This window comes from Montipora foliosa, chromosome 7 (assembly GCF_036669935.1).
Source record: "Montipora foliosa isolate CH-2021 chromosome 7, ASM3666993v2, whole genome shotgun sequence".
NCBI lineage: Eukaryota > Metazoa > Cnidaria > Anthozoa > Scleractinia > Acroporidae > Montipora > Montipora foliosa.
Window position 1 is genome coordinate 37,283,473 of NC_090875.1, and position 23,632 is coordinate 37,307,104.

General features: G+C 40.0%; 1 protein-coding gene and 1 long non-coding RNA gene across 4 annotated transcripts in view; both read right to left on the minus strand.

Moving 5' to 3' along the window:
- Positions 1-1,661, minus strand: part of LOC138009457 (uncharacterized) — an 8,685-nt gene extending 7,024 nt beyond the window's left edge. Inside the window, exon 1 of the long non-coding RNA XR_011124393.1 lies at positions 1-1,661. This exon is cut by the window's left edge and continues 3,431 nt beyond it. This is a non-coding gene — a long non-coding RNA (uncharacterized lncRNA).
- The window catches only part of LOC138009455 (uncharacterized), a 96,561-nt gene that overhangs the window by 72,193 nt on the left and 736 nt on the right, over positions 1-23,632 (minus strand). For 2 of the 3 annotated variants that reach the window (XM_068856476.1, XM_068856475.1), the window contains exons 1-8: positions 20,828-20,998; positions 15,162-15,197; positions 13,288-13,611; positions 10,094-10,247; positions 9,100-9,278; positions 3,678-3,974; positions 2,469-2,765; positions 1,673-1,859 (exon numbers count right to left, since the gene is read on the minus strand). In XM_068856476.1, coding sequence (XP_068712577.1) covers positions 1,673-1,859; positions 2,469-2,765; positions 3,678-3,974; positions 9,100-9,278; positions 10,094-10,247; positions 13,288-13,611; positions 15,162-15,197; positions 20,828-20,912 — 1,559 coding nt within the window. In that variant the 5' untranslated portion in view covers positions 20,913-20,998. Of the gene's footprint in view, positions 1-1,672; positions 1,860-2,468; positions 2,766-3,677; positions 3,975-9,099; positions 9,279-10,093; positions 10,248-13,287; positions 13,612-15,161; positions 15,198-20,827; positions 20,999-23,632 lie in introns of those variants that run through there. The other variant, XM_068856477.1, reaches the window with a different exon arrangement.

Sequence of the window (23,632 nt, forward strand, 5' to 3'; positions counted from 1 at the left end):
AGCTGCAAAGGAATTAATCACATTTTGCGCACGCGCAACAGGCAAGGCTATCGCACGACCCACTTCACGACTGAAATCAAACACCGGATGACATGAAAGTTAAAAAGTGAGTTGTCGTTTATAGATTCGGTACCAATGAAACTTGAATTCCTCTACGGCATAGGTGACGTAAAACTTGCGTAGATGCTACGAAACCCAAGCTTTGGCGACCTGTGTCGGGTAATATGGCGCTCTTCTCCAGTCATTCGTGTTATCTCAATTTATGACTCATTTAAAACCTTTGCTGGCGGAACATCTGAATTTTCTACGCCGTTAGCTCTCATTGGAAAATTCTCTGCAACACCATGTTAACACTCATTTGATCTATGGGAATTGGAAAGTGCTCAACCATGCCGCCCGTTCATCGGAAAATTGACATTTTGACGGCATTTTGTCAGCCTGAGTTCGAAAAGCACTTGCAAAATACCGTGTTAGAATTCTACAGAAAACAGGGTAAAACACTCAGGAAAACAGGGTGTTTGTCGGTGAAACACTACTGTAGCAAAATGGACGTTGAACATCGCGTTTTCACCACGTTTTCCCAAACCAAAAAACACTTGAAAAATTCCATGTTAGAACGCTCCGGAAAACAGGGGAAAACAATCAGCAAAATAGCATGTTTTCCGGTGTAATGCTCCTGTAGGAAAACCATTGTGGAATGCTATGTTTTCATTACGTTTACAACTTCAGGAAAACATACAATGAACGCCTCGTTTTCTCGCTCCGGATAACTGGGGTAAAATGTCCCTGGAAAACACACTGTTAAAACCTGTTTTCCTTGTGCAGGAAAATTAGGTAAGAACAACTTATTTTACCTCTGTTAACCACTAGTGAACACCGAGTTTTCCGCGCGTTTTCAAAAACAGGAAAACGAGCTGTGAACACGGCATTTTCCTGTCATTCACCATTTAGTAAAATCACCAGAAAACAAGGGCTTTCTTGCCGTGCACCAGTCATTAAAAACAAATAGCACGCAACACGAATTCAAAGGTGATTAATTAAAGATTCTCTTAGTTTCCGAGCGGAATCCGTCCCGGGTCTCGGCACCAGGAAGATCATATCGAAGAACAACGCATGCGTTCAATGTTCAGTTCCTTGGGGGTCAAAATGTGCCACCACTTGATGTAGTCGGATCCAGTTTTCCACAAACCTATTGGTCATCAGGTCAGGAGGTATCTCCGGTTACTGCAGGTAGCATGAAGGGATTAGGAGTAATTTTATTCCTTTCTGGAAGAATATACTGTAGGTACTCAGAGAACAAGTTGTCTTCTCAACCTCATAACACAATGACCCCAAGCCAGGGCTCGAACACGAACCGCTAAATCCGGAGTCCAGCTCAATAAACATTAGGCTACTACACCATGGTTAAATGGTCACACAAAATCTTGCTTAAAAATCGCCCAGATTCCTTCCTCAAAACTCCAAATTTCGTTTAAGGAGTTGTTCCTTTTCGAGGTTTAATTTTTAATTGATTTTAACCACACACCCTTTAGACCCATCGAGAGTATAGGCGAGTTTCTACTCCTTTGGGTAACATTATTGTTCTTTCAGTACGTGGCGCTTATAGCTGTTCATACCATATGCATGCCGAAGCAATTGTTAAACTTGATTGTTATAATAAGATAAATCTCACCTGCAATAAGGACGATCGCCATCTACTTCAAAGGAATTAAAATTTATCCATATCGCTTTGACAGGGCTCCCGCCAAGTTGCGGCTCAATGGTCCAGCGGCAGTAATGCAACCCGCGAAAGGAACATGGGTAATTAGGGCTGTATAGTGTACCGTTTTTCGCAGTTAACGTACGTTGTGGTTCACAGGCTGACAAAAAAAAAAACAACGTTTCGGCTTCTATTTTATAAAGGTGGACACATGCGTTATCAAAGGGCAGCTGTTTTCAACAGGCTATTTTTACATCTGTGTGAAAACGAGTCTTAATGCAAAACCATTCATATGAAAATGTGTTCTGCCTAGAGGTCCATTTTTATATCAAACTCAGTTTCATATAAAATGTTTTGCACGAGGACTCGTTTTGAAACAGGCGCAAGGTAACTCGGAAATTGCCTATTAGTTTTAGCCCTGATTTCTTTATTATTCTCAATCCCTGCATTTCCTCTCCTGAGGTCAACAGTAGTTTCAAATAACACTATCCTTCAAATGACCGACACTGAACGTTAAGGTCAGTCTAGTCTGAGTATTAAGGCTTTTCGAAGGCATGAGGGGAGGAAGTGGGAAAAAATCAAGACAAAAACTGATACTAATACTGATATTAGTTTTGCTTCGTAATTGGTTCCCCATTTCTTGGGCTAGCGTTCCAAAGTAAATCCATGCATTCTAGCACTTAAAACTACCTTAACATATTTACTCAGTTTTATGACTTCCAGTGTTGTTAAACCAAACAAATCACGAAGCCTACGAATAGCCACTTACTGGTGAACGCGTTTTCCCAAGAATACGGTCCAATTCCTTTAGAGGTAAACCCAGCGACCAGAATGTAGTACTCTTTTCCTGGCAGAAGCCCAGTTAAGATGTAACTTCTGGTCGATGCACTGACGTTGACCTGAGCGGAGAATTTTGGGATTCCATAGCACGAAGTTCTGTACTTAATGTTATAGCCAAGAAGTTTGCCATTGTGATATTTTTCGGGAATTGGATATAATGATATGTTGATGCTGTCACCTCCAGGATAATTGTTGTTAACGGATACATAAGGACTTATACTGGGTACTACGATGAAGAAAGAGAGAAAGAAGAAACAAAAACGTAAAATAAAAATAAAAAAAACAAGTTTTATAGTGGAAGCGAAAAGGGTATTTTAATATTTTTGGTAGCTTTTTTAAAACAAATTTAATTCAAAATCCACGGGGGCAAATAAACGGGACTAACCTACTGGATTGTTTGTGCACAACTGAGCAATTTCGTATTAATTAGCATTATACAACGTGGTACGAGTACAAAATGCTATTGCGTGTGCGAATTTGGATTCCGTGCAATTCGGTTGTAAAGACTTCAGGGAACGACATCTCTCCAAATCATCATATATAAAATGATCGATTATCCCTTACGTTGAGTAATACTGACAAATAGCATAACTGATGTAAGAGATGTTTAACGAAAAATTCTTTTTTTGGTCTTTTTTGCTTCATCTTGGTGAATGTTTAACCTGAACTAGCAATGCATGGCTGGGGCATTCATTTAGAGGGTGTAACAAATTATTATTACGGGAGCCCTACCAGCGCATTAACTATGACATGTATTTTTAGATCCGTCAGCTCACAAGCAGAAAAAGTCAGTTGAGTTCTATCTTCACTTTATCCTGATCAAATTCTTTTGCTTATTAGATATTAGACTTTTTGTCCTCTCCTCTATTGGGTGTAATTTTGATTGGATCGAAATTGTTTTTAAGGCGGCTATGTGGCTAGCCACATAGACAAAGTTTATTCAATCCGAAACTTGTTTCTATTTCGTCCATTCCCTTTCCCTGAAAACAAAGCAAGCCCAAGCAATAATGTTCACTGTTGTGATATTGCTCTTGCAGAGAGACAGCATGAACGTACTTTTGAATGACTGCATACAACAAGTCGTCGGGTATATTTGTTTGCATCGCGTGTTTCATCTAACTTTACTTTTCACACTCACCACCTTCCTCGGTAAAAAGCGATACTTCTGAACTCCTGTGTGGTTGTCCTAGTACATCCACTACAACAGCGAAGAGACGATACTCAGTGCCACCTTTAAGTCCGCTTAATGTTATGGACGTAACGTTTGGAAAAACAATGTCCCCTGCTATCTCTTGACCATCAGTAGTTTTTACTATTGCAACATAAGCCCGAACCTGGTTTCCAAGCCTGATATCGGTTAGGTTTAGCCATTGAAAGGTAATACTCGATTCTGAAACATTAATGACGGTAACATTCCATCCATCCACCTGTGGCGCTGTAAATAATGTTGGAAAGTCATTGTAATAAAAATTATCTCCGTTACGAAGTTTAGTAGATAATGGTTGTCTACGCGTTATGCTATACATGTTTTGCATAAATTCATGTCTGTGTTCATACAAATTCTCATGCTATTATTTAGCATTGTTATAAACATATATAAAAGCAGTTATGCTTTCAGTTTGTCACTCTAGCTCCAAGTAATCCAGGCAGTTTACTTTATTTTGCTGTTCAAGATGGCTAACGAAAAAGCAGGGACTTCTTTAGACGTCGATCTGGCGGTCTCCGAAGCTGTTACTCGTGCAATGTCAGCCATAACGGACTCAATTTCCATTGTTATCGATACCCGTCTTCAAGCGTATAAGCAGGATAACTCACAGACGGTTGAAGCAGCGGTTAGACACGCGAAGCACGATCACTACGAATTTAAAAGTAGAGGGAACAAACAGCAATACGAACACGAAGAGGATGTCTTTGTTCACACAAATTCCCATGCTATTATTTAGCATTGTTAAAAACATATGTAAAAGCAGTTATGCTTTCAGTTTGTCACTTTAGCTGCAAGTAATCCAGGCAGTTTACTTTATTTTTTGTTTTTTATTTTCATTAAATTTTTCTTTCCTTGGCTTTTCGTTTACAGTGCTGGCAGTTCGGCCATTTGGCAAATAATTGACCGAAGAATAAGTTATCTTCATGTTGACTAGAGCGCGTTGACAATGCAAGTTTCATCGAGGGTCTATGTGGAGATTCTGATTTTGTTCATACTGAGCTCAATGAAGATAACGCTGAATTTTCTTGTGGCGGAGAAAAGCTTAATCAGCAAAGTAAATTCCCCGCCGCATTGTGTCAACCCTTTGTCAGTAGCCGAAAGAAAGAAACTACGCTTAGTTCTTGATCTGCGTGAAGTCAACAGATATTTAGTCAAATGTAATTTTCGTTATGAAGATCTTCGAGAATTAAAAGCAGTATTGTACGTTCTGCGATCACATTCCGGAAATTGGCAAATCGATCAGTCAAGATTTTTGTCGATAATCAGGGCGCGTCTCGTATCCTAACGATTGGAAGCCCAAAGCCTCACTTGCAGGAAGTATTGTTAGAGGTTTTAAAGCTCTGTTTCCGATTCGGAATTTCTATTGAGGCGCAGTAGCTACTTCGTGAGGAGAATCTTCGTGGCGTTTGAACCCCCGCGTAATCAGTATGATTGATAAGAAATGAGGGCCCCATTCGATTGATCGATTTTCCTCGCACCTTAACAACAAAGTTCCTAAATTCAACTCGAAGTTCTTCTCCTCCAGTTGTTTCGGAGTCGACACCTTAGCGCAGAGCTGGAGTACAGACAACAACGGGCTGTGTCCCCTAGTCCATCTGTTTCCACCATCTCGGAGAAAGCTGGCTAGCCACAAAGCTGTTGGTACTCTAGTAGTGCCGGAATGGCCCTCAGTATCGTTCTGGTCTCTGTTGCACAGCACTCCGGGCAGATTCGCCCCATTTATCCTTGTCGCCTTCGTGCTTCCGCGAATTGAGGATCTCCTTATCCCAGGCCAAGGGCACAAAGAGTATTAGCGTCCGCGAGACTCAATGTTTTCGGGAAGTCCGTCCTTTAGCTTTCTAGCATTAAGGGTGGATATCACATAGTTGCACGTTGGTTTGTATTTAATCCCGTTGTACATGTTGTAAATTATTTTTCTTCATCCAAGCAAAATTTATCTTTATTTTTCCTATTAAAAAAAAACAGTTTTCAGTAGTTTTGATATTCAGAATTGCCTACTCGGCCACCCTTCCTATTTGGTCAGTTGTTCAATACATTTCAGCTCCATTGTTGAGCGTTAAGAGCCTTTTGGCTACGCCTGTGCGTGGCAAGTCTTCGTCATTGGTAGACCATCTTCGACCATCCTTTCCTTTTTGGACAAGTGTTAATAATTTATGTCTCCTTGCTGGTTGAGCGCAAGTGCCTATTTCGGCCAATTCCTGTTTATTGTTCAGGTTGTAATTTTGTTATAAGCTCCATTGTAGTGCGTGTCAGCGCCGTCTGGCTACGCCTATTTGGCGAGGTGCTCCCTCTTTGGTTGAAAGAGAGGTGTAATTTCAGCCAGCCTGCCTATATGGTGAGTTGTTAAGGAATTAGCTTCCTAGTTGGCTGAGCGCAAGTGCCTATTTCGGCCATTCCTGTCTTACGGTTAGGTGTAAACTGAGTTATCAGCTCCATTGTAGAGCGTGAGAGCCGTTTGGCTACGCCTTTTTGGCGAGGTGCTCCCTCCTTGGTTGAGCAAGAGGCGCTATTTCGGCCAGCCTGCCTGTTAGTGAGGTGTTCAAAACATAGCTCCCTATTTGGTTGAGCACAAGCGCCTATTTCGGCGTTTTTCCTGTCTTATTGGTCAGGTGTAATTGTGTTATCAGCTCCATTGTAGAGCGTATGAGTTCTACTGGCTTTAATTTTATTCCAAAAAAAGTAGTAATAATAAAGAAATCAGTAGTACCTTTTTACTGCCTTCCTTGTTATTTTATCGACAGATATTAGGTCAGTCGGTATCTGAAGAGAAGCCTTGAGCTTGGGGGACGCTGGTCTGTACAGCCAAGTTCCGCTGTTGTTAGAGTTGGTCCTGTCAGCCAACGCCCCAGGCACCACTGCCAGACACACCAGTGGATGGAATCGCTGGCGCAGTTGGTTAAATCCAGGGTCGGTACAACGTAGTCCTCATGTGCCCGCAGAGCCGCTGCATGTCGCCCTTTATATTTTAGAACTAACCAACACAGCTCTCCGGAACGGTCATGGGAGTGCAGTCATCGACACGGCTGTATATAGCATTAGATGGGATCACAAATTAGCCGGTTTAGCCTCTCCATTGGACTACCCTATTGTTACTTCTGCAGCTGAGGGAGCGAGAGGGAGGTTAGCGAGACCCGTTCAGCTAAAGGAGCCGATAAGCGAGCATATGCTACTTGAGATAGCAGAACGTGATAGTACTCCTTCGGCTTCGTTACTAACGCTACGTTTTCTTTTCATTTTCCTCATTGGTTATTTCGGCTTGTTTAGAATAAATAAAATACAAGGGATACGACCATGTGACATTCAGATAGCGATTCACATTTGTCAATTTTCACCAGCATCGCAACGGTCACACCAGTATACTAGCTAGATCCGGTAAAATTACTTGTCCTGTGTCAGTTACGGAAAATCTTATGTCATTGTTGCTGTCGACCGACAAGCGTCAATTGGCTCCCATCGTTCGTAGAGTTGTTAAGTGTAAGAAACAGGAGCGATTTCTTGAATATGCAGGTATTTGTTATTCCAGCGCTCTAGACAACATGAGAAAATTCTTGGCTACATTAGTAGAGGGTGTTAAGGAGTTTGCCACTCACAGTATGAAAGGTGGTGGCGCTAGCAACGCAGGCTTCAAATCAGTGATCCAGAGCTCAAGGACAGGCACGCTGGTTGGAAGAACCCAAACACTAAGCGGAGATGTCAGAAACGATCTACCGAGGAATTAATCGAGATCACAATGTGTATGAGAGGTTGATTGGAGTTTCATTGTCTATTAGTGTCAATTTCCAGCTCAACGGTGGAGCGAGAGTTGCGTCTTGGCCCCGTCCAGATTTCCTCCATCGTCTCTATGCTGCGATATATGGGGTTTTTTTCTGGCCTCCCTGATGCACTTTCAATTGTCAATAGGCACGGAGTTTAGCATCGTGTTATGGTATATCGTTATCAAATTTCTACGTTATTATTCATAAAGATCCTTTTTCCCTTGCTTGTTTCATACGATACTTTATTTTATATCTATATAATTGTATAAAGACCAACTCAAAGCAACACTGGGGAAAACACTACAGGTATTCGATACTTCGAACTGCTATCTGTGGGTGACTTCTCTACCGTCACACGCAAAAAACTGAAACACTTGGTGGACGTTTATTGCAAAGATCTAGACATCAGAATTGCTTTTTTTTTCTTTCAAAATCAAGAATTTTTTCAGTATCAAAGATCCTATTCCAGATGTATTAAAATCTATGATTGTGTATCAATTTACTTGTGCGAGTTGTAACTCCCGTTACATTGGCGAGACGTCACGCCACTTTGCAACCAGTCTAAAAGAGCATCTCTCGACTGACAAAATTCTCATGTTTTCAAACACCTGAACGGTTCACCTAGTTGTAACCGCAAGTGTTCGGTTGACTGTTCCAAGATTGTAGATTCAGCCAAAACTAGACTTTGTCTTAAGCTCAAAGAAGCGATCTAAATCAGCCGCTTAAAGCCAGGACTAAATGCGCAATTACAACACAACAATAATTTTTGCTTCTTGTGACTCGATTATGTAATCAACACTAGTGCACGAAAACAGTGAAAAGGAAACAACATATTACACTGATGATAGCATGAGTCATGCCGAAACATGTCTTTAAAAAGTTGTATCACGAGCTTGAAATTTCTGTTTATATAATTGTAGTATTTCAAACCAAGTGATTGCAGTCGCCTCTAGATTATGGCATTGCTTGGATACTGGAGCAGGCCAAGTTCTCCAGAATATACATTCTGTCGTGATTGCTTCAGTTCAGCGTAGAACGTAACTATAAAACATATGCCATTTATAGCTTATCAAGGGCGCGCAGTGGAACTGATTGTTTACAGCAAACTAATAAACAAGAATAGTAATAGTTTTGGTAGGCGCTGCTAAAACTTTCCATGGATTCAATTCAGCAATACGCGGCCATTTTGAATTCTATTGTTTCAAATAGCTATTATGGGATGCTCAGGCGGAAAATTATTATGTATTTGCCCCCTAAGCATCCCATAATAGCTTTTTGAAACAATAGAATTCAAAATGGGCGCCGTACGGCCAAAAAGGTCCATTCATAAACAGTTCCTTGAGACATAATCGCATTTACGGCAGTAATTTCCAATCCCACACCGTATGAGGGTGTGGGTACGCCCAAAAGGAAAGTGCAACCAGCAAGCCAAACACGCCGGGGGATCGAACGCCGCCTCCACAAGAATTAAGGCAACGCGACGGAGACGGGACAAACAAAAAAACTGCACCCTGGAGACGCCTCGTCTGACTTACACTCCAGAATAACAATCCACACTAGACAAACAGAACGGAAACAAGACAAACCGAATTCCTTACCTTTGTAAATACTGCCATTAAGGATGGCATATCGGGCAGTAAAGGTATTATACTTGCTGTACGCTCTAACTTCGACAGAAATGTTCAGGGTTGAAGTACTGAGAAAGGCCCTTTCACGAAGGCCACAGTAGCTGTACAAAAGATTCTTACCATAGCCGTCCTTAACGACTATCCTGAAACTGAAAAAAGGTACAATTAACTAAAATGGATACTGAAAGAATTTCCACTTGATTACGTTAAAGGATTTCACCTATTTAAATAGCGTTTTACGTTCGCAGAATGTGCGAGTAGGGCAAGTTGTACTGAATTCATCTCAATCGTCTTCAGTTTGCATTTAGTTGGTAGATCTGTTGCAAATGTAACTCTGGCTTCCTGGCTCGGCTCTTTAAAGGAACCTGTTAACATGTGCGCATCAGCACAAGGCTGTCAACATTAGTTATACTCTGCCACAAATGTCAACAAATCTTGTCTACACCAAATTCTGAATTTCATAAAAAGTACCTGCAAACCAGCACATTCGACTATTTGCTGACTGAAAAAATATCCATCGCAAACGAAATTAAACCCGTTCTGTATGCCCTCGGCGAAGCAGCTTAGCTTAATCGATGTTTTCGTTAATTCAATAGACGACAGGTCTGCCAGTTTTGACTCTCGATGGAATGAAAAAGTGGCCTGCTCCGAATTCTTTTGAAGTTTGTAAGGATGAATTCAATTTAGTACATTCATGGCTAAAAACGACCGATTGCATTTGTAGCATGGAATTGATTATATAGACAAATAAATCGCCTAGTGCGGGAGGAGTCTAGTTGGGCTTCCAACAATATGAAAACGACAATTTCACATCACAGCGATATATTTTGTCTTTTTTTCTTCATTAACTGAGAGTGCAATTAAGACTCAACGCATGTACTAAGACCATTGTAACTCCTAGTCATAAGATAACCAACAAGTGAAATTAGAGGAAAAAAACCGAAGCAGCGACTCTGTATCTTACCTACAAAAATAAACTGGATCAATAGCAAGAATCACGTGATCACCATTTGGATCATAGATGTCTCCAATGTTCCACTGACACCCATTCTCAGTTATTTTGTCACCTCTTTGGAAGGAGAGTTCTTCCAGTGGCTCCTTCACTAGACCACCGCATTCTGAATAATAAGAATTTATTGTAAGTTGGTTATTTGAACTTCCTTTTTTGTATTGATAGAACTGTTTTCTTTATAAACAAAAATAACACACTCAAGGGTGGCGCTATCATGAGCATAACTACGAAGTCAAACTTTTATTTAATGGTGACCTGAAAATGGTGATAATTTTTTCCAAAGGGTCTTGATAGTAGCAAACAAGTAAAGAATTTCAAGAAAACGACAAAACGTTTGAGTTTACAAAACATGTTTCGACAGAAACTTCTGTCATCCTCAGTTCATCCAAATGTAAGAGGCCCTATCACTGGCTAATTGCTCCTACACACGCGTGGAAAAATGCCGGACCGTTTCGCTGACGTAACAGGCACTACAGCCTGCACATCCAAAGTCTACAAAATTCTGAACATTGTCACGCTTCGTGTTCAGCAGATTGTTTCCATGTTTTGGATCACGCCTCCACCAGTTTTCAACTTAAGATAAAAGAGGCTATTCATATTCAGAGAGAACAACCCTCTTTGAATCAACAATAATTACACCATGTTAATCTAAAATTGTCGCTTTAATTCTCACACTTGCACGCTTTGCTTCATTCTGTTGTTACTATTTATCACAATTAGCATTTTCTACTTACTATAAATTCAGCGTCCATCGCTTTGTACTTGGATTAACTCAGGATGACAGACGTTTCTGTCGAAACATGTCTTGTAAACTCAAACGTTTTGTCGTTTTATTAAAATTCTTGATAAAGTTTTGTTTCAAATTACTATATAAGTGCATTGAAGCTATTAATAGGGGGAGGGCGATTACACGAATATTGAAGCTATAAAAGGAAGTTACTGAGGTATAATGAGTGATGCAAGCAATAGGTTGTGACAGTCTGGCAATCTTTATTCAAATTTCGCTGGTATGCCTGGGAAAAATCGCTAATGAATGCTGTTTACCGTTCGCAGTCCCTTATCTCGGGTCTCTACGGCAATTTCATCTACGCACGAGTGAATTAGGGTTAATTTTAACACTGATTTGACTAGAAATTATAAACAAACTTGCCATACGGTACTTTAGCACTTCATTGTACTGTATTCAAGGTTAGACGTGAAAAAAAAAAAAAAAAACATGGATCGTTTTAGGGATCGAACACAAGTTATAATATATAGATTTAGCCAAGCCAAAAAGCGGAGCTCCCGCCTCTAACCCCAGAAAACAAATTATGCACTCTTTTTTTAAATAAAAAGCTCTAAATTTGGGTTGAGTTTCAACGTTCATATATAATTTGGCGTTGTGAGACTGAAAACGTTCTTACAGATGTTCATAATTTTACATGGTATAGTTTTTTAATAACTGAAACCTTGCGGACTTCACTAGGAAACCTATCAAAGTGCTTGCTATGATGGTGTTGAAGTTTAAGATTTTGTAACGATTATAAATTATAATATAAATACTTAATATGCCCTTAAGTATTTGGGTTAATTTACATTTCTTTACCTTTATTTCATGCTTTCATTTTAAATACAAACACCAATTAACCTCAGCCTCAACGTTCTTATAAAAAAGGTTCTTATATTAAAAAAAAAAGAGTGTATAGTATTTATGACAGTAGTTATGCTTCTGCATAAAGTAGAAATTAATTGTCATTAGTGTGTACAGTTTACAGTGATAAAACAGATCAAACACCTGAGCTGAAAGCATGTAGTAAAGAAAAAGCCTTCCAAAAAATAACCAACAGTTTTACTCAACAACTAAAACTGAAATTACGTGCACAGTAATCTCTTTCACAACATTTTCGTTTGACTGACAATCTTTACTCTCTTTCTCATCACGGTTCAGAACAATAGGTGGGTTCATACTAGCGGACTAAGGATACCTTAAGTACACTTGAGCCCTACTTCAGATGTGAACGGCTTTAATTTCAGCTCAAGTAGCCTACTTTGTGGCCATGGTAATGCATTGCCTTCAAAGAAGCCGAAGTACACTCTCAAGTCTAGTTTAGACCATCCTTACGAGCTTACTTATCTACTATCAAAACACATTCCGGAAACGGACGTCAATCAAGCATGAAATTCGGGAAATTCAGAGCACACAAACACGCGAACACGCAAAAATTTGCTTCTACTTCGACGAAGAACGACTGTGAATGAATCCGTATAGATCTTACCAGGGGATGGATGAGGACAACTTTTTAGACAAAGACCTTATGTAAGTCTCCATGCTGTGTTTGATTGACAACACGATTACCTTGAAAGCATACTTTGAACTCTAATATGAACGCTCATCACGGTAAGTAAACATGGACGATCTTAAGTATACTTGAGCTCGGGTATACTTAAGGTGTACTTACTCCGCTGGTATGAACCCACCTAATAGTAAAAATCTTTACTCATTAAAAAGTCGACCTAAAGCGCAAAATATTCGCTTACTCGACTGCAATTTCTCAATCAAACAAAGCAGCTGACAACTGGACATCCATTTCGCACAAAAAGCTAATAAATGTGATTGTTAAAATATGTCAGGATCTCTGTCAACACGGAATTGCAAACGTTTTCAGGCCTTCTTTTTTTTTAGCTAGTTTTACAAAATATGTGAGGCAGCGAGGCATATATTAAGAAGGAAAACATTACCTGAAAGCTAACCCTTGTAAATAAGTGCTTTGTCTCTTGCCCTATTTCTCTCGGCTTTCCGTTGATTTTCATTGAAATTTTCTTTTCTTCTCCTTCCTTGGCTTTTTTCGAGGATTTCTTAGCTTAAATTTCTCAAATTTTGAAGCCTCTTCTCTCGTGCTCTTTCCTGCCCTTTATCCCGTTGCTCGTCACTAACATGATTCCCGCCAGAAAACGCCGCTTGCCAATTCAACGCTGCCACACGATTTCCGGCCAAGAAAAAATTTGCCCGAACACTCCCGTCCCCAGAGGCTATCCTTTCGCCCCACCTCCACCCCGGCAGTCTGTACGGGCGGACGTACGTGACGTTATAAGCAAAATTTCTTGCATCGATAGATTACCCAAAAAATCGTACCATGGTTCCGCTATTATCCCGTAACTTAACATACCTGCCGCTACAAACGGCCCGCAAGCAATCCCTACATCTTGATAGTGAGCGCCGCAGTAAGGATGGTAACCAGTCTTAAAGCAGTCGAGCAGTGACGTCTCGTTTCCTTGACAGTCATATTGCTCGGTTAAAATGGACCCATTGCCCTCGCCAAAAGCTGCTCCATAATACACTTGGGAAAGCGTAGGAAGGCCAAGCTGATTACACAATACTCGACCTTCTTGATAACCGAACCATAAGTGGCAGACGGTTGACCAAGAGCCATTGATGTAGATCTCCACCCTTCCTTGACTGGGAGCACCTCCGTCGACTAAACGGGCGTCGCCTATAAAGAGGGTTAATAATCATGTCAGGTAGCACAGCCTATGCTTATTGGTTGTTTAAAAGCCGGTTGTATGTATAGTCTCAGCCACAGTACGCATCGTAGGATTGTTAACAATTGTCAATTGATTGTTGATGGTATAGTTTCAACTGAGACCGTCCATTTTGTTTTGTTCGTTTGTTTATTTGTTTTTTGGTGTTGTTGTTTTTCACTGTCGTCTTTGTCTGTTCGTCCGTTCTGCGTTCTCCTAAGATTGCATTTGATTATATTTGTTTAACAAAACGATCATAAAATCTGAAAAAAAGGGAACTCATTTGTGTCACCCTCCCTTGAATTGATCGCGCAATAATATAAAATTGAATTATAATAAGGTAATATATTAATATATCAAATGCTATTTATGTTTAATTTTTGTTTGATCATAAATACAAGTTCATTTGTAGAAAAAAATAGACAAAAACTGGATGTAATGCGCTTCTATTGTTTAGACGACTCTGTCCAACACACCAACATAGTTATTGCGTGGTTTACGGAAAACAACCAATCAGTCAATCAATGTCACAATATCAATGTAATAGAACAGTTACGTTGCAGGAGCGCGAAAAGCGAACTGCTCGTGGCTAACTAATCGAAGGCAAACCAGAAATCCTTTAAAAATCCCACCGTAACTAGTCAAACGAATTGAATCGAAATTGCTCCGACGGAATCCATCAAACTCGAACCATGAATCACATCTACTTATTTAGTGTTAAAAAAATATATTTTGGACTTCCAAGCAGCTCAGTCAAATACTGTACCTGCCCACGTTCGACGGACAGTTTCCGACCTAATTTGCCAATCGGGTGTTAAGTTAATTTAGTTTGTACTGTAAATGAAAACGCTTCCATTATCGACGCTTCTCACTCATTTTAAGGGAAGGCTGCTTGCTGCTTAATTCTGAGAGAATTGCTAAGTATTCATAGTAGATAACATTTAATGCACTAGTCATTTGTTTCCCCCACCCCCCGACCCCCGGGGATAGTGGGGACATATGGGGAAATTACTAGAGCAATTACGCGAGATTACGCCACAATTACGCCTCTAGGAGGTAGGGAAATTACAAGATTTTCGTTCCTCTGCCCTACCCCTCTGGGGACATACATGGGGAAATATCGGGGAATTCTTACCTAGGAGGACTGGGACTGAAAAGAAACGAAGAGCAGTGGTAATGAGTATTTTCACACGTGCAAAATCAATATGGCGTCGTTCCTTATATAGTTCATGTGGCACACAAAAATGGCAAGAACTGTATATTATGGTAATCTCCCTAACATTTCCTTGATGACTCAGAAGCTTTTAGGAACAGAGGGGTGGGGGAATTACGTGTGTTTGTCTGCTCTAGTCCCCAGTGGAAATACACCTACTTTACAACCATTCAAATGTAATTTCCCTACCCATCCCCGGGAGTCAAGGAGTGGGAGAAACAAATGACTAGTGCATAAACCACATAAAATCTCGAAAATATTTGAACAAAAATCCAGATATATATTCTTCTAAGCCTAAGTTTAAGGTACCATAATTTGGGTCCGCAAACACTGAGATCACTGCCCCTGAAAAACAAAGAAAAACATAATGATTAATGTGAAGCGATGAAGCGAGCACTGCTTGAGTCCAATAATTAGATGCAAGAGCAGTGTAACGCAAGTTTGATCAACCTAAACTGTTAACAGTTGGCTTATTTTCTCATTCCCGGTCAAAAAGAGTTTTACAATTTCAAATGTCTATATAAACTGCCATACGGCAGTTGAAATCTGCATTCGCATATGGAGTTTTGGTTCGGTATTGTGCCATAAAAATTCTACTCCAATATACGATCTTTACCAATTGGTTGAACTAAATTTGTAATATATTTTGCATCTGAGATATTTCAAGAAGCAATAGAAATATTGGCTTGCTTCGAACACTTCGAAAGCGGTCCAGTGGCACCACCATGGCTCAGCGTCTCCGTAGCAAAGTTCGGCTGGCTGTTATTCTTATCGTGGGATAGCAAGCTTGCATCTGCAACGCTGTATCGTGCCCGTTTATATAGTCCAATTGACAAGATTTCTGCCATCAATAGGAATCTTCCCTCCACCCAAGTTTAATGCAAGAACAACGAGACCTTCCTTACTTCTCCTGATGGTCCCGTGTTAATCGACGAACTGGAGGTTAAAAGTTTCTATTCAAAAAGCAAGACAGTAACTTCAGTTCAGCGATGGAACACCCTGAAACAGCTCCTTGGTGTGACACTAAGTGGAACGCTGGCAGAAATACGGAAAGCGGCTGAAGATCATTTAAAGAAAACAGAGGTGGAGTACAAACAAAGGCCATGACAAGAAACAAATCAATTTCTGTGACAAAACCATACAAGATCACATTGCAGCAATCACCCTGATTGATCAGGAGCTTGTGTACACTGCAGTTTCCAGCTCGAAGAGATACGAAGATACGTATGATATAGATTTTGTGCCGTCGTTCACTACAGTGAGAGTTGGGTATCCATTGTCGGTCTCTCTGTTAATAGCAATAACAAGATCTTCGCTTCTCGTGATGAAGGGTTACTGTGGTGGATCTCCAGTCACATGCACGTCATATGATTTACAAGTCACAGAATGCTAAATGCAGTGCAGTGCAGTGCAGTTGCATTTGAAAAGATCCGCACTATGTCTGTGGATCCCGACGAAATCCTAGTATCCTTTGACGTCGTGTCACTGTTTACGTGTATTCCTACCCATCTAGCCATGGAAGTTGTTAAAGAAAGACTGGACTTTGATCAATCAATACCTGAAAGAACAAATTTATCCATCCAAAATATCATTGCCCTTCCACAATTCGTCCTCGACAATAACTTCTTCGTATTCCAAGGTGACCATTTCAAACAAATCTTCGGTTGTTCGATGGGATCTCCAGTCAGCGCCATCTTGGCCAATCTCGTCATGGCATATGTCGAAGAAAAGGCCCTGTCATCGGCTCCAAACTCTCCCAAATGGTGGTTCAGATACGTAGATGACAGCCATGTGTGCATTAAAGGGAACACGCGGATGAATTCCACTCACACCTCAATTCTATCAACACTAACATCAAATTTACCATCGAGATAGAATCAGAAGGTTCTATTGCCTTTCTTGACACAAGAACAACCAGACAAGACGATGGCTCGATCACCGTGTCTGTATACAGGAAAGCCACCCATACCGACCGCTACCTTGACTTCAAATCTCATCACCACCCCCAACATAAATACTCGGTCGTACGCACCCTCATGGATCGCGCAAAGAATATCCCATACACCGAAGAAGGAGCTGCACGAGAAACTAAGAGAGTAGCAGAAGCCCTTACCGCTAATAATTACCCTGCCAGTTTCATCTATAATGGTCGCCAACGAAACAGACAACAAGAAGTGAGTGATTCTGACCAGCGCGGTATGGTTGTTTTGCCCCATGCCAAAGGATTCTCCAAGAATCGCGAGGGTTCTTCGAGGTTTCAACATCAAGGTCACTCATAAACCTATTCGGACAATCTCAAACATACTTAAAAAACCAAAAGACAAGATCGAAAGGGAGGCCTCCAGAGGAATCGTATATAAGATCAAATGCAAAGATTGTGATTGTGTTTACATCGGTCAGACATCGCGCTCGCTAAAAACACGCGTCAAAGAGCACACAAAGGCCATAGCGACATTAGATGGAAACTCCTTGTTGGCCAAACACCACATGTGCTACAATCACCAAATAGACTTGATGAACGTCGAAATTGTTGACAGGTCATCGGCATGGCGACAAAGACTTATTCTTGAGGCTTGGCATTCCTTACGAGACATGAACGCTATAAACGAACATATAGCACTTCCAAACGTTTACAATAACATAAAGAATTTGTAGTAATATTTTAGAATGCTCTGGAGATCTTTGTTTTTATTGTCTATTTTATTTTGAAATATTCGTTGAGGTGCGATTTAATATTTATACGCATCGTGTACCATCAGGACGCCGTTAGATTTTTGCATTTTTTATCCCTGCTGAGGAAGGTAACAGCAGTTGCCGAAACGTCCAACACAATATTTTAGCCAGTGTCAACTTTTGTTTATTATTTTTAACATGCCTGGCTACACACCAAACATTTTTATTATTAGTAGTAGTAAAACTCTTTTTTTGACCTTGAACTGACAAATTTTCCCGACGGTTTCTAATGGGCCATTTCCGAGTAGCTGTTTGTCTCGGTTTCGAATTGAGTCTTGGTTCTCAACTTTTGTAAGGGAAATAAGTTTTAGGTAATAGCTAGTTGTTGTCCTTCAGTAGCATTTGGAGTAATGATTGCAAGTTCGAATGAGGCCTAACACTACTGTGAAGTTTTGGTACCCAATTATTCCATCAGGGATCAACCCTAGTATTGGAATTGGGCCCACACAAGGACAGAGAAAAACTCTGACCAGGGTGGGATTTGAACCCACGACCTTCGGATTAGATCAACGCTGCTCTACCGACTGAGCTACAAGGCCAGAACGGGAGCTGGCCGTGGGTATGTGAGATGTTATTCACAAGGACAAATTCGGCTCGGCCCAAGCCTAATTTTAGGTAATCGCTAGTTGTTGTCCTTCAGTAGCATTTGGAGTAATGATTGCAAGTTCGAATGAGGCCTAACACTACGGTGAAGTTTTGGTACCCAATTATTCCATCAGGGATCAACCTTAGTATTGGAATTGGGCCCACACAATGAGAAAAACTCTGACCAGGGTGGGACTTGAACCCACGATCTTTAACCTGCCCGGCTACACACGAACGAGAGCTGAACCTTACTCCTTTGGATCAATTTAGACTTATTTCTGTGTTAAATGCCCTCCCAAGCCAATGGCGTGATTCATTAAATAGATCTCTTTTTCTGTTAAAAAGGCATTTAATTTGCAGGAGCAAATTGTTTTACGTTTAAACGGGCAAAATACTTCGATCAATAAAACTGTGTCAAAAACTATTTATAAAGAACTCAGAAATAGAGTTATTACCATACCCTCCGCTCAAGAGAAATACAATAGCTCCTTTGTAAGTGATACCCTTGATGGGCAAGAAATTTATAGCTTGCCCCATCGTGTCACTTCGGACACAAAGTTGCGTGAATTTCAATTCAAACTGTTAAACAAATATCTAGCGACAAATGCCTTTTTGTATAAAATTGGATTGCATAAGAATACGCAACTCATTTACATTTGAATGGTTGTGCACCAGGACTCATTTTGAAGCTGAAAAATGCAGCAACTCGGAAATGGGCTATTTTAGCGTCATTCCTATTCGCTGGCTATTGACAGTTGACTCTGAAATGACTTTTTCCCTTTTCCATTCGCTCGCCGAGGATGTGCTAGTTTTCTTTTAAAACTCACGCGATTCAAGAAAAATTCATTGCCAAACTGGTGAATACCATAGTAAATTCTGCTTGAAAAACCGATATCGCACTCATCGCTTCGTGGTTCATACGATATCGGTTTTTTGCGTGAAATTTACCATGGAATTCACCAGTGACGCAATGAATTCTTCTACATAAGAAAGCGAAGAAAAAATTTGAATTAAGCAGTAACCGGAAATACCAAAACAATTCGAAAACCTTTTATTTTCACCAACCCTACTGGCAGTAAGAATAAATAACGAGGGAGCTACGCTTTTAGGCTTTGCTAAATCTATAGATTATTACTCATAATAATACGCAATCTTGCCTTGGAACCACTTTCTCGGGGGTGGAGCTGAATAATTGGACCTCGATTATTCATTATTCTTTGTGTGTTTAGTTCGAATTATTCATTATTCTTTTTAAATTTTTCTAGGTTATTCATTATTCATTGCTGTTATTCATTATTCCACTGGCACATTAACTGCGTTATTCATTATTCCGGCCTTTTTAGACCCATATACTCGTTATTCAGCTTCCACCCCCGACACTTTCGCTTTCTTAAACTGGAGAAGTTCCCTTCCCTTAGCTTTAGTTTCCAATGCTAGATCTTCATATATATATAGATACCAGGAGGCTTGATTCGTCTTGCTTTCTTAAGGATGATTTTTCTCGTCTTCCAATCATAAAATTTGTTGTCGGTTTGTTGAGTATCATAGGTTCTTTTTCCTTTCCTTGTTCGATGCGCACGTTCGATTAATGGCAATGTCTGCATCTGCAGTTTCTGAGCAAGCACTTCCTTCACTTTGATTTCAGTATTCTCCCAAGTTTAACCGAATTCCACTAATTCCTCAGCAACGCCTTCAATACGGATATTCTTTCTTCGACTTTGGTTTTCAAAGTAGATTACTTTTTCAAATTGCTTTGTTCCAACGGTATGAATCGTGTTGATCTCAGCGACAATAGACTGCAGCTTCACATCAATCATCTGAATTATAGTTTTGTGTTCAGCAATATCCTTTTGACTAAATTCAAGACTAGCTCGCAGGTCAGATTCTAGTACATCAATCTTTTTATTTAAGTTAGCTGCACTTTCAGCGAACGATTTCAACAGGCGTTCTTGGGATTGAAAAAGTTCACGAATTAGGTTTCCAAAGACCAGCTCAACGTCTTCGTAAGCTTCAGTCGCTTTACCAGAACTCGATTTAGACCTACATTTATGCTTGTCAGGCATATTTTAAAAAGAGTACCAAAAACTAGCCTATAACGTTAAAGAAATACACGTGCGTTTCACAAGAAAGTAACAGAAAATAGCTTTTAAGCGGGAGACGAAAAAGACACGTCCGCCATTCTAGCTGACTCCTATTCACCCTCCTCGAATAGAGAGTGCACGCAGTGCGGTGAAAAATGAACCCGACTTGTATATTAAAGCTAATCAAAGTTATATGGGTGGAGGAACTATAAACTTTTAACTGATAAATGACAGAAAACATCGACAAAGCGGAACGTTTTTGGTTGAACAAACCGCGAGGTTGCAGTTGAATGCTTTCCTTTTTAATCAAACAATTCAGCAACAGCCGCGGATTTGACAGGCCAAGATCATTCGAGTTACGGAGAAATGTATACACATAAATGTCGACATGAACCTTAGAGGTTTTTATGTCGATCTTTTCACGATATTCTATTCGGTTTCCACAAAAAAGTGAACCTGCATGCTTATATTAAAGGAAGGTTGTTTGCTTGTTTCTTCCATGCAACACTTGACTTGAGATAATTTTCAATTCTACAAGAGCTTACAAATAGTATTAAGACATTTTTCTCGTCTTACCTTGATGAAACCAACAAATTAACAGGCAAACAACCAAAGGTCTAAGATTTGCCATAGCAGCGCATAGTAACAGGAATTTTTGCATTCGTTACGCACCTGGTTAATTGATAATGCTCGATTTTCTTTAGCGTCATAAAATTGAATAATGATTTCAAAAACGAAAGCATTCTTGAATAATTGCACAAGTCACAGCTTCTTGCATGCTCAAGGGCGAACACAAACATGACTTGCATCCGGGATAAAAGTTATGTTTTCTCGTAGTGTTAGCGGGGAGTAGTTTTGGTCAGTTGTTATCTATATTTAGCATATACTAAAATCGTAGAGAGCGTTGAACGCGCGCTCTGATTGATTACTAGAACTCCGGATACCCTTTGCTATTCATCTCCGAGCAATTCGCGAGGAATTTGCGCCCGAAAATGTTGTCGGTGGATAGTGGTGGATATTAAATATCCACCACTAGCCACCGACACTAAGATGAATAGTTGGTAAATATAGGCACAGCTACACTTGGCGTAGTACGCACTCAGTTCCAGGATACATATTCACTGGTCAAGCTAGATACGCTTCTGGCGCATGAAATTTTGAACATTGTTCAAGGTTACCGTTAACATTACCTCGGGCAACATTCGCGGAAGCTGCTAAGCATGTTTTGCATGTGCGCGTGCTCCCGCGGGCCTACGATATTACAAATTCTCGCTCAATCAAAAACTGCACCGACATATTGGGTATTTAAGCCGTCAGTGCTGAGGTTAAGACGTTCTTGGTTAAGGTGGAGAGCTGATGCCAAGCAACTGACTTTGATTTAAAAATAGCTCTGGTAGTTATTACTTAAAGGCACTCAGACATATACGCTTTCGCAAGGCTCAGAGTCAGATTTCGAAAGAAAAAGGGCACTTTAACCTTAAGGGAGTCAGCTTCGTGACACTCAGTGTAATTATACTCAGCATAACTGGAAAATTTGCTTTCAAGTGATCAGAGGTCGTTCTTGCAGTTCGGTTTGTAAAATTACGTTGCACTAGACTGATTTTTTCTATTATCATATACGGGGCAAAATTACTGAATGCTGATTGGCTGAGACAGAGGGCATTTTTTTTTTCTTTTTCACGAGAGCACTTTTGGTAATCAAGAAGGCATTATTACTTACAAAAGAATCTTCTTCCAGATTCTGACTCTGATGAAACTGGTTATTTTTTTTCACTTATAAATACAGTTTTAAGGCCTATTCCTGTTGACAGCAACGATTTGTTGAATTGAACTTTGACCGAATGAAAGCGTGTTAAGTTGATTGTCATTTGTCGCGGCATTAGAACGGACTTCTCTAAATAATTTTGCCCTTTATGTGATAAACATGTAATGTAATGTACCCTAGTGCATTTAAGGATTAATTTGTATTTTCAAAATTCTCCAAATATTTATATACTTTTATGAAATTTTTGAAAATACGCGTGAATTAATCCTTAATTGCCCTCAGGCTCATACGATAACATATACTAACTAAAAAAAGAAGATAGTCATTCGGACCGGAACACGAAATAGATAATTTAGTTAAGTCGATCGACAGTTCCTGGGCATCGTTCCCAACTTATACATATCAAAAGTTGTTTTCCCTTCTTTTTATATTTCATTTTTTCTTCAATAATAAAAATGCAATCCTTTCCACTATTTAGTGTAAAAACGGAACCCTTGCCTCCCTTGCCTTAATAGACCCAACTAACAGATGGCAAGGCAAGAATTAAAGGCCTTGTATTGGATTTTGCCGCCATTCTCCCATCTAAATTCCCGAAAATTGACTGTTACTCAATAAGAACTGTTAACACATCCGAGTTATTTCCTTTACGTCAAGAGGTCAACAATTTGCATTAGTGAAGAAACCGATTTGAATACTATCAAAAGCTGATTCGGTGTCTGACCATACACAAAAGAGTACTTTCAACTGTCAATTAGCTACAGTATGATAAGTTTCACGCCACACCACGCCATATTGGCTTCGTCATCCCTTTTCAAGGGGTTTTGACTGAACAAGTTTTAAACTTGTCTACATGCTCACTTACAAATATTGATTTACGTGTTCGAGAAAAACGAATTCGTATTTTAGTTTACAATTCAATATCAAGCGGCAAAGTGAACAAACTGACTTGTAGGTGGGTATTCCATTTTTGGGTTAAGTGCGTCCTTAATGGTAGCGGTTAGCTCAAGTGTTCGGAATGTGCAGTAAGCTATGTTGTTCGAATTTTTCCTTGGCCCCAGCAAATAACCATCATTCGCTAATGACGGCCTCCTGAAGTTCAATTCGCATCCTGTTTGGGGTAAAATAACTTAAGCAAAACCATTTGCAATTGACTCATCTTTTTACGTCTAAAACGTAGGCAAGTTAGTTGTTCTTAGTCACCCGTGTTACACAATCTAAATGGGTAATACTCATGTAATCTACATTTAGATCAGTGGGTGCAAGTTATCTCAGATGATCATCCGAGTCATCCAAGCAACTCATTAAATATACGTTTCCTCTTTCACTTCAGTTACATGAAGTTTACCCTATCGGCTTAGAAATTATCTCGTCAGGAAAAAAAAAAAAGGAAAGGAAGGGGGCTCTCTATTCTAGTGATGTCATAAGGTATTGTTCACGAAATAGCTTGCAAATGCATTTTCGTGCTACCGGTATCTGATCAAGGTGTGCCAAGGACTTATGTCGTGGATTGCAGACGTTTCCAATGAATTTTCGAAACAAAGTTTGTGGCCACACCAAAAGGTTCCCGGTCCGCAAATGTCAGGATTATATTTAAGCTCAAACCAATGTATTAAACA